Here is a 12223-nt window from a genome sequence, read left to right on the forward strand (position 1 = left end):
TGTGTTGCTTTAACTCTTTTGGTAAAAAGTAGTGTCCCTAGCCAAAAAGGGGAAGTTTGGTACTACCCAAACTGTATACAACTATAGGCCTGAGTTTCTAGCCCTTGCGATGGCAAAGAAAAGCTTGAGTATGTGAACCAAATAAAACCAAGACAGCAATATCTTCCAGAATACAGACAGCATGAAAAAATGAGGTATGAACTGCTCTGTGCATCTCAGTTAGGTGCTAACTTCAAGACCCAGTGCTTGGTGGTTAAGAAAATGCCAGTGCCACCCCAGAAGAGGACTCTGTGTAGCAGGAGGAAAAGAGTGCAGTGGGCCCACCAGCTCTACCGAAGCAGATACATCCAAGTTGCACAGAGTCCTCCTTACTGCTATCTCTCTGTCTTTCTGGGAAGTGAGGAGGGGGCTTAGTGCCACAGCCCTGCCTATTTATGGACAGAGTCCAGAGTCTCTGTCTGTTTTGCACTAAGAATATTCCCTTGCATCACTAGCTCAAAGATTAAACTTGCACACTCAGCATGTGTGTCAGTACACTAGTCTCAGGATACAAACAATGAGCAGGATTTAAAGACCTAGTGCACTACCTCAGAATGTAAAATCTACAGCTTTGTGAACACAATGCTAATGCATTAGCTTTGCCCATCTGGGGTGAATCATTAATAGAACAAACAACTAGAAGATCCTCTTCACTATTATTTAAATCAATCAGAGTGACCTCTTTTGAGATGACTTCTAAATGCTCTTTTTTGTCAAAGACTGTATCATTCCTGTACTGCAAAGGGAGAATATACAAACTGGTTGTATCCAGAGATAAGATTCCTGTTGTGCAGTGCCATATTTATCACTGAGACCTGCATAGAATGTAGGGAATTACTTTTATGGTGATTTATTGAATAAGTGCATGGCCAGTGAGGTGCAGGGATTCATGTAGAAACAGCTCCACCTTATGGTGTTTGGTTTCTTGATGAATCCTTGGTTTAGTGTGTGATAGGTGGCTTGTCATGTAAGAGGTTTGAGTTAGAGTGCTGTCTTCTGGCCAACAGCAATTTAATATAAACGCCACTTGCTAGGACTGAGATCAATTGTCTTCAGATCTCATTTGAACAGCTTGTTCAGTTTACATATGTTTTTCAAAATTAAGTGAATGGAATCCTATGATGAACTGAAGACAGACATACACAAGTATTCCATGTGAATAGCTTTATAGCCTTGAGGGTGAAGTTGTAATTTAAAAAAAAAATCAGGACATGTATGTAAATTAATGGTGGTCTAGCTGTAAACCTTTTGAGGTACAAAATAAAGCTTTACAATTCCCCAAACAATAACTGGCAATCTTTATCAGTACCTCTTCCTTGCTCATTTGCTCTCTGTGACATGAGAATCTGTCAGTTCCAAGGACTGAGTGACATTTGTTGTTCCAATATAGGAGCATCATTACCTATAGAGGGGGAAAAAGGAACCCTTGGTAGTACAGTGCCTAGTGAGTTACTGACAATTTTCTCTATTTGTCAATGGTAACTCCTTCTGAACATGAGACTGAAAATATTTATATTCAGGTGCAGCAAGGTGACAGTTTGAAGACTTGATTTTGTTGATGTTGAATTATTGTAGAGTATTGGGAATGTTTTAGTTTAACCACTTCAGTGGCTTGCAAAACCAAATTGACCAATAAACCGAAGTGAACTCAGAAAATGCAGATATGCATCATTAAAACTCTAGGACAGTTGTTAGAGCTGTTCTGTTATGTTTTGGGGAAGATTGGTACCCATCACTCAAGAGGCTTGTAATTTGGTTCTCTATCCATTCTAGCACATTTAGATGGACTGTGTGTCCAGGTATATTAAAAGCTGCATCTATGGGATGGTGCAGAAAGGAGTCTCCAGATGGAAACTGCCAAAGCAGTGTGACAAACAACGAATGTTGTGCAGGTGATCCTAAGAAATACATCATGCTATCTGTCTTTGGAACAAAGAGAATGGTCTTCACTTCATGTAGAATCCAAGCTTTACTGAGGCTGTGGGATTTTGCTTTGGGAAAAGTGGAATTGGCAGTGCTGGTCTCAAAGCTGTGTACAAATGGAACCAAAATCTTACTCTGTTTACTGGAAGGCTTATGTGGGCAGGCATTGGGAGGAGTGAGATGGGGAGCAGGAGGTCTGACAGAAGCTCTTGGTTATCCTGACTTGTCTATATAGAGCATAGAACTTGGCTTTCATTCAAGCCATGGTGGATGTGGGGGAGGGGGCCAATAGCGGACTAGTGCAATAACTTTTCATTTCTGTGACCCAGGCCAAGATTTGAACCGAGTTCACTAAAGTCCTGACTTGTCTACATCACTGATCAGCCACACAGTGTGAAGCACTTTGAAGTCTCAAGCAGGAGAGATGCATATTTGGAGTAGCAGGGGATGTTGCAGGGCAGACTTGAGCTGCATTGGCAAGGCTGTGAGGGAGGGAGTCAAGACCAAAACAGCATGGGTGGTAGATGGTTGAAATTGAGGTACCATTGGCAGAGACTGGGAGGTTGTGGGGATGGGAAGGACTAGAACTGCAGGAGTTGTACCAGGTCATGACTTAGGTGTACTAGCAGAGCAGGTGGAAGGTACTTTCACAGCCCCAGTTGTTGACACTGCTTGACTCACGTGAGTGCTCTTAGTTCTTTGCTCTCACAAGCACCAAAATAAGTCATACATCTCTAAGTGAAAATAAAATCTTAAAAAAAGCCAATGAGACATCTCTCCAGATTGCGTGGTGCTAAGGAGAAAAGGGCACCCTGGGGGCAAATAGAGACCACCTAGCCATATGATGATAAACCTGAAGATTGGTGGTATAAACAAGGGTGTTTACCTGCATAATGCCCACTATCACTAAGGTTAGTTAAATAGGTATGTAGAGTGGAGAATACAAACTGGTTTTGTTCCTTCCCTAAGCAGAGAGCTGAAATGCTGAATCAGGAGCACAGTCATATTTAATTTGGATGTGAGTTAATCTGAGCATTCTGCATTCTTCAAAGCCCTGTGATGCCTTTCAGGTGACCCCAAGTAAGACCCTCAAATGCTGATGGCAGAAAAGCTGCATGACACAATGTGGAATTAAGCAGCTGTTCTGTGTCTAAATCTTGGTGTTTTGGCTTTACACAGTGCTGCTCTCATCTGTGCTGGGGAACAAATGGACTGTACAGGGAGGCAGAGCAGGAAACTGCTTTCGTTGTATCTTGAGTTGGAGACAGCAACTGTTGCTGTCTAATGCTTAAGCAGGTTTTTGTTTGTTTTTTTTGGCCTCTCCTCAGCCTCTCTACCCTGAGTGTGTGGGACAGTTAATTCATTGTGTTATCTCTGAACTCAGTCTCTACATTCACCTTTAACATTTTCTTTCACCTTGGCCTACTAAAAACTCTTTTTATTCCTCGCTGCCCTTAATCCCCTGCCCTCTCTGGCTGGGACTTACAGGCACACTTCATGAGTTTCCTATAGAGTAGCTTGTATTCGCTAGCTGGCTGTTTCAGTTTCATAGTAATAAGCAGGAAGAACTGGAAGTGCTAATAAATAAATACAACTATGACATTGCTGGCATCACTGAAACTTGGTGGGATAATACATGTGATTGGAATGTTGGTGGGGATGGGTATAGTTTGCTCAGGAAGGATAGACAGGGGAAAAAGGGAGGAGGTGTTGCCTTATATATTAAAAATGTACACACTTGGACTGAGGTGGAGATGGACATAGGAGATGGGAGTGTTGAGAGTCTCTGGGTTAGGATAAAAGGGGTAAAAAACAAGGGTGATGTCGTGCTAGGAGTCTACTACAGGCCACCTAACCAGGTGGAAGAGGTGGATGAGGCTTTTTTTAAACAACTAACAAAATCATCCAAAGCCCAAGATTTGGTGGTGATGGGGGACTTCAACTATCCAGATATATGTTGGGAAAATAACACAGCGGGGCACAGACTATCCAATAAGTTCCTGGACTGCATTGCAGACAACCTTTTATTTCAGAAGGTTGAAAAAGCTACTGGGGGAAGCTGTTCTAGACTTGATTTTAACAAATTGGGAGGAACTCGTTGAGAATTTGAAAGTAGAAGGAAGCTTGGGTGAAAGTGATCATGAAATCATAGAGTTTGCAATTCTAAGGAAGGGTAGAAGGGAGTACAGCAAAATAGAGACAATGGATTTCAGGAAGGCGGATTTTGGTGAGCTCAGAGAGCTGATAGGTAAGGTCCCATGGGAATCAAGACTGAGGGGGAAAAACAACTGAGGAGAGTTGGCAGTTTTTCAAAGGGACACTATTAAGGGCCCAAAAGCAAGCTATTGCGATGGGTAGGAAAGATAGAAAATGTGGCAAAAGACCACCTTGGTTTAACCACGAGATCTTGCATGACCTACAAAATAAAAAGGAGTCATAAAAAATGGAAACTAGGTCAGATTACAAAGGATGAATATAGGCAAATAACACAGGAATGCAGGGGCAAGATTAGAAAGGCAAAGGCACAAAATGAGCTCAAACTAGCTATGGGAATAAAGGGAAACAAGAAAACTTTTTATCAATACATTAGAAGCAAGAGGAAGACCAAGGACAGGGTAGGCCCACTGCTCAGTGAGGAGGGAGAAACAGTAACAGGAAACTTGGAAATGGCAGAGATGCTTAATGACTTCTTTGTTTTGGTCTTCACTGAGAAGTCTGAAGGATTGTCTAACATAGTGAATGCTTATGGGAAGGGGGTAGGTTTAGAAGATAAAATAAAAAAAGGGCAAGTTAAAAATCACTTAGAAAAGTTAGATGCCTGCAAGTCACCAGGGCCTGATGAAATGCATCCTAGAATACTTGAGTTAATAGAGGAGGTATCTGAGCCTCTAGCTATTATCTTTGGAAAGTCATGGGAGATGGGAGAGATTCCAAAAGACTGGAAAAGGGCAAATATAGTGCCCATTTATAAAAAGGGAAATAAAAACAACCCAGGAAACTACAGATCAGTTAGTTTAACTTCTGTGCCAGGGAAGATAATGGAGCAAGTAATTACAGAAATCATCTGTAAACACTTGGAAGGTGGTAAGGTGATAGGGAATAGCCAGCATGGATTTGTAAAGAACAAATCGTGTCAAACCAATCTGATAGCTTTCTTTGATAGGATAACGAGCCTTGTGCATAAGAGAGAAGCGGTGGATGTGGTATACCTAGATTTTAGTAAGGCATTTGATACGGTTTTGCATGATATCCTTATCGATAAACTAGGCAAATACAATTTAGATGGGGCTACTATAAGGTGGGTGCATAACTGGCTGGATAACCGTACTCAGAGAGCAGTTATTAATGGCTCCCAATCCTGCTGGAAAGGTATAACAAGTGGGGTTCCGCAGGGGTCTGTTTTGGGACCGGCTCTGTTCAATATCTTCATCAACGACTTAGATGTTGGCATAGAAAGTACGCTTATTAAGTTTGCAGACGATACCAAACTGGGAGGGATTGCAACTGCTTTGGAGGACAGGGTCAAAATTCAAAATGATCTGGACAAATTGGAGAAATGGTCTGAGGTAAACCAGATGAAGTTCAATACAGACAAATGCAAAGTGCTCCACTTAGGAAGGAACAATCAGTTTCACATATACAGAATGGGAAGAGACTGTCTAGGAAGGAGTATGGCAGAAAGAGATCTAGGGGTCATAGTGGACCACAAACTTAATATGAGTCAACAGTGTGATTCTGGGATGCATTAACCGGTGTGTTGTGAGCAAGACACGAGAAGTCATTCTTCTGCTCTACTCTGCGCTGGTTAGGCCTCAACTGGAGTATTGTGTCCAGTTCTGGGCACCTCATTTCAAGCAAGATGTGGAGAAATTGGAGAGGGTCCAGAGAAGCGCAACAAGAATGATTAAAGGTCTTGAGAACATGACCTATGAAGGAAGGCTGAAAGATTGGGTTTATTTAGTTTGGAAAAGAGAAGACTGAGAGGGGACATGATAGCAGTTTTCAGGTATCTAAAAGGGTGTCATCAGGAGGAGGGAGAAAACTTGTTCACCTTAGCCTCTAATGATAGAACAAGAAGCAATGGGCTTAATCTGCAGCAAGGGAGAACTAGGTTGGACATTAGGAAAAACTTACTAACTGTCAGGATAGTTAAACACTGGAATAAATTGCCTAGGGAGGTTGTGGAATCCCCATCTCTGGAGATATTTAAGAGTAGGTTAGATAAATGTCTATCAGGGATGGTCTAGACAGTATTTGGTCCTGCCATGAGGGCAGGGGACTGGACTTGATGACCTCTCGAGGTCCCTTCCAGTCCTAGAGTCTATAGTTCTGTTTTAATGAAAAATTCTGTATGCTGGGACACAGTTAGCCAGGAAATCAATGCAAGGAGTTAAATTATAAATACCAAATAGTGGGCAGTGCTGCATTAATCCTGCAGTAATTGAAGCGATTATGGATTACTAGGCAGCTTGAATTTGCAAGGTACTAGCTGCCATTCATCACTGTAGGCAGAAACCTTACAGGAACATCTCAGCTATAAGACTTTAATGGCTGCACTGTGCTCTTGATCTGTCCTTAATGGGATAAAAAACGAGGAGTCCAGTAGCACCTTAAAGACTAACAGATTTATTTGGGCATATACTTTCATGTATAAAAAACTCATTTCATCAGGCGCATGGAGTGAAAATTACAGATACAGGCATATATCTATATATCTATATCTATAGGCACATGAAGAGAAGGGAGTTATCTTAGAAGTGGAGAACCAGTGTTGAAAGCCAATTCAGTCAGGTTGGATGTGGTCCACTCTTATTAAGGACAGCTATTATCTATATCTGGCTATTTGGACTCTGTCCTCAGACCCTACACTACCAGCACTCCTAGTCATCTTCAAGACATCACCGACTTCCTGAGGAAACTACAATACATTGGTGATCTTCCTGAAAACACCATCCTGGCCACCATGGATATAGAAGCTCTTTACGCCAATATTCCACGAGGATGGACTACATGCTGTCAGGAACAGTATCCCTGATGAAGCCATGGCACACCTGGTGGCTGAGCTTTGTGACTTTGTCCTCACCCACAACTATTTCAGATTTGGGGACAACTTATACCTTCAAGTCAGCGGCACTGCTATGAGTACCTGCATGGCCCCACAGTATGCCAACATTTTTAGACTGACTTAGAACAACACTTCCTCAGCTCTTGTTCATTAGCACCCCTCCTCTACTTACACTACATTGATGACATCATCATCATATGGACCCATGGGAAGGAGGTTGTCCCTGAACAATTCCACCTGGATTTCAACAATTTCCACCCTACCATCAACCTCAGCCTGAACCAATCCACACAAGAGATCTACTTCCTGGACTCTACAGTGCAAATAAGTGATGATCATAGAAACACCACCCTATACTGAAAACCTACTGACCGCTATACTTACCTACATGCTTCCAGCTTTCATCCAGGACACATCACACGATTCATTTTCTACAGCCAAGCCCTAAAAATACAAGACCTACAAGATCTCTATCAAGCATTCTTAAAACTACAGTGCTCACCTGGGGAAATGAGAAAACAGATTGACAGAGTGAGACGGGTACCCAGAAGTCATCTAGTACAGGACATGCTCAACAAGGAAAACACCACCACACCACTGGCCATCACATACAGCTCCCAGCTAAAAGCTCTCTAGCACATCAACAGCAATCTACAACCTATCCTGGAAAATGATCCCCCTCTCTCACAGGCCTTGGGAAGCAGGCCAATCCTCGCTTACAGACAGCCCCCCAACCTGAAGCAAATACTAGAAACTATACAGCACACCACAGAAACACTAACCCAGGAACCAATCCCTGTAACAAACCCCGTTGCCTTCTCTGTCCCTACATCTACTCTAGCGACACAATCATGGGACCCAGCCACACCATAAGGGACTCATTCACCTACACATCTACTAATGTGATATGCCATCATGTGCCAGCAATGCCCCTCTGCCATGTGCATTGGCCAAACAGGACAGTCTCTGTGTAAAAGGATAAATGGACACAAATCAGACATCAGGAATGGTAACATACAAAAGCCAGTAAGAGAACACTTCAGTCTCCCTGGACATTCAACAACAGATATAAAAGTAGCCATTCAACAAAAAATCTTCAAAAACAGACTTCAAAGAGAAACTGCAGAGCTACAATTCATTTGCAAACTTATCATCAATTTGGGCTTGAATAGGGACTGGGAGTGGCTGGCTCACTACAAAAGCAATTTTCCCTCTCTTGGTATTGACACCTCCTCATCAGTTATTGGAAGTGGACCACATCCACCCTGACTGAATTGGCCTTAAACATTGGTTCTGCACTTGTAAGGTAACTCCCTTCTCTTCATGTGCCAATATATATTTATGCCTGTATCTGTAATTTCACTCCATGCATTTGAAGAAGTGGGTTTTTTACCCATGAAAGTTTATGCCAAAATAAGTCCGTTTAGTCTTTAAGGTGCCACCGGACTCCTCGTTTTTGTGGATACAAACTAACATGGCTACTCCTCTGATACTTAATGGGATAACTCATTTAGATAGAGAGCTCAGCTTTGCAAGAGTGGCAGATGGACTTAAGTGAATTGAAGGGGTTTAGAACAATGCAATTGAACTTACAGTAGGGCTATACATAACATTGAGCTTTACACAATGAATTTCCTATATATTTTAATTGCTATGATCCCTACTTCCAGAGCAGAGCATGTTACATTGACTCTTCTCTGATGTGTACAGTAAGTGTGTAAAGCTTCAACAGTTAACTGGATTTTTGCATGTAATTATGGTCTTTCAATTGCTGAGAAATGTTTTTCCTCTGTAGTTGGATTCTGGGTATTTTCTTCATCCCAGTGCCAGGGCTTGGTTAAGTGCTGCGGTTAATCAGGATGTCCAAATCCCAGCAGAGAAACCCAGAACAGTATTCCGCACCAATGAGAGCAACCCGGTGAGTTACTGCCATATGTCAACTAGCCAGTTCCCTAAGTGCATCAGTGTCTGTTCTTAGGCACCCTGGACCCAGTGGTCCTCACTGACTGAGATCATATGCTACTTACGAGTGGGAATGAAGGGAGTAGGTGGTTCTTCATAATAGCTATTCCCTGCTGCTTTAGGGTGTGAATAACAAACCTTCAAAACAGGGCCAAGACCCTTTCTGAAATCTCTTTGGAACATGTATCGATTCTTTCTCTGCAGCTGTACAAATGAAATGGGCCATGTAGTGCAGCAGCTCAGATGTGGGTGAACTTGGCATCGGACACCATTAATTTCAACTTCAGGGTTATTCTTTTCTGACTAACCTCCCCAGATTGCCTATTAAGGGAAAAAAATAGCCCAGCACACCCTACAGGCTTTATAATTCTAGCTGTAGTCTCATCTTCTCTCAAGCACAAAATGAAGTGAAATAAATGAATGAAATAAGTCTTTGAGGAGCTTTTCCACTGCCTCTGTAATTGGAGTCTCTTGCACTGCTGATTCCTTTGAGGTCTCTATGGAAACAGCAGCATGCAGATGATCCAGTCATGTGATCAAACCATCTCTATAGACTGCACAGAAGAGCCCAGATGGCAAGAATTGTCTCCACTGTCCTAGGTCTAGGATTTATGTTGCCAAGCAACTGGCTTCAGCATTCCGGTTGCACATGTCTGATATGTTTGGCAACAGCAGCCAATGCTTCTTAATGAATCAAATCCATGTTCCTCAAGCTTGTCCATATTGTGGATCACTTCTTACTGTACAGATTCTCCTGTTGTTTATCTTCCCACCTCATTCTACAACTTTCCTCTAGAAGTTAAAATGCTTGGTTACAGGAAAGTTTCACTAAACAGCACTGAGGCGACAGTATGAAAGCTAAACGCTCAAAAAAGACTGTAGAATTGGCACCTTCTTACTTAACAGCCCTGGTCCCTGTGTGTATCCCCAAATAATATTTTGATAGGGTGGAGGTATGATTGACTTGTCTAGATCAAAACTGATTAAAAAAAAATTTTGTGAATCCAGGAGACACCCTGGACTGTGCTACTGCTAGTAGGAAGCACTGCTGCTTCTAGACTTGCATATACTTCACCACTGTAAAAGAAACCATTTTGTGGACCACCACCACTGCTAAATAAATAAAACCTAGAAGCAAGTGTATTCTGACTCTGAGCAATATGATGATTATTCTGCCTGGGTTGTACTTTACTACCCCACTCTTAAGGGAACCTCTGTACACAGACAGATGTGATGGCTCATCTAGAGTTCAGCAACCCATGGTTGTTACAATTTGTATTTTAACTTCACAGGCCAACCATGCAGAGCAACATGAGGGTCAACACTACAGCATCCCCCTCCAGGAGGTGAAGGTGGTGTTTCCACATGGACTGCCCTACCGCTTCCAAATGCAGGTACTCTGTTTCAGCGCTGGTTGGGGAGATGTGGGGAAGCACTGGATGTGTAATAGAACTGTGATATGAGGGATAGCAGGCACCCACATTCCTGAGGCACCTTCACTGAGAAGAACACAGTTGTTTTGGGTCCACAGAACGCTGGATTTTCTTTTGGCAGTGATGGCATACAGTCATGAGTGATCCTTCCATGGGAGGGTGCTGGGTTGAGAAAAGATTGATCTTGCTTTGCATAGTGGAAGGGGGCTGGGGAGTGGAGATTAGTGGGATGTGATTTAAGTTTCCTCAGTCTCTAACTTATGAGTCTATAACAGGGGTAGGCAACCTATGGCACACATGCCCAAGGCGGCACGCAAGCTGATTTTCAGTGGCACTCACACTGCCCGGGTCCTGGCCACCAGTCCAGGGGACTCGGCATTTTAATTTAATTGAAGCTTCTGAAACATTTTAAAAATCTTATTTACTTTACATACAATAGTTTAGTTATATTATAGACTTACAGAAAGATACCTTCTAAAAATGTTAAAATGTATTACAGGCACGTGAAACCTTAAGTTAGAGTGAATAAATGAAGACTCGGCACACCGCTTCTGAAAGGTTGCTGACCCCTGGTCTGTAATGTGCTATGGGTCCAGACTGTCTGAGCACAACCCCTCTTGGGGACTTGGATGGTGTCATTTCTGTGTAAAATAGACTTGCTCATAAAATGGCTTTAGATCAGCAAAAAATATCTTGCTCTTTCTTTCCATCTGTGACACAGATCTCACTCTGGTGGGGTTTACTCTGCAGCTATCGCATACTGTTTAAAATGCATTTCTGGACTCAGAAATGATCTCTGAATCATTAATGTAAATGAACCAATGACAAGGAAGCAAGGCACCTAACGCCACCTGTTAAAATATTCCAAGAAATTCAGTGAAACATCCTATGCCTGAGCACAGTGGGTCTCCTCCTCTTAACACTTGCATGGCTTTTCTCTTCATGCTGTGCTGTAATTAATACTTCAGTATCGATTTCCTGGCTTTGGTTTATTGTTGGGCCCTTGTTGTTCCTGATAGCATCTGAGTGCAGATAATAGTGTATGTGCTCCCAACATAATACAGCAACCGAGTAAGTTACAAACCTTATGGTTTGTGTAAACTACATACTGTGGCCTTTTAAAGGCTCAGTTAAACATCTGGGCAAGTTTTTTTCTTTTCAGAAAACTAGTACATCTCTACCTCGATATAACGCTGTCCTTGGGAGCCAAAAAATCTTACCGCATTATAGGTGAAACCGTATTATAATGAACTTGCTTTGATCCCACCAGAGTGCGCAGCCCTGCCTCCCCGGAGCACTGCTTTACTGTGTTATATCCAAATTCGTATTATATCGGGGTAGCAATTAAAGCTCATTATAGACTGCCATTTATGTTTGCCTTGCTTATTTAGATTTAAATTTAAATTCAAGCTTTTTAATTAAATGCAGAGAAAAGTCTCCAGCTGGGAAACATTTAAGGCAAATGGTTCTTCCTCATATAATGTAGCTTATAACAATGTACATGCAGGTGAATTACGTTTGTGTGCTTGTTAAGCAACATCTGCCATTAGTCACAGTTCTGATATGGTACAAGGAAAAATAAGGAAAAAAGAAAGTAGTGACAACAGTAGTCTGAAGTGGGAAAACTTTGTGTTCATTGATCATTTTACTTTCAGCTACTAGTATAATATTAAGATTGCAACAGTGTCCGATATACTCCAGGATTGCAGAATTCACTGTCAAGTCATCCTTTATTGCAGAATTGTGCTCCAGAATTTAAGCGTTCATTTAAAATAATTTCCAGTACTTGTGGTTATGAAGA

At 42.1% G+C, this 12223-nt stretch overlaps 1 protein-coding gene across 4 annotated transcripts in view; it reads left to right on the forward strand.

Annotated features, from left to right (window-relative positions):
• The window catches only part of DAP3 (death associated protein 3), a 31455-nt gene that overhangs the window by 5218 nt on the left and 14014 nt on the right, over nucleotides 1-12223 (forward strand). For 3 of the 4 annotated variants that reach the window (XM_050930106.1, XM_050930108.1, XM_050930105.1), the window contains exons 4-5: nucleotides 8823-8945; nucleotides 10282-10383. In XM_050930106.1, the coding sequence (XP_050786063.1) occupies nucleotides 8823-8945; nucleotides 10282-10383 (225 nt within the window). The remainder of the gene's footprint in view (nucleotides 1-8822; nucleotides 8946-10281; nucleotides 10384-12223) is intronic. The other variant, XM_050930107.1, reaches the window with a different exon arrangement.

The sequence above is a fragment of the Gopherus flavomarginatus genome, chromosome 20 (assembly GCF_025201925.1).
Source record: "Gopherus flavomarginatus isolate rGopFla2 chromosome 20, rGopFla2.mat.asm, whole genome shotgun sequence".
NCBI classification, from domain to species: domain Eukaryota; kingdom Metazoa; phylum Chordata; order Testudines; family Testudinidae; genus Gopherus; species Gopherus flavomarginatus.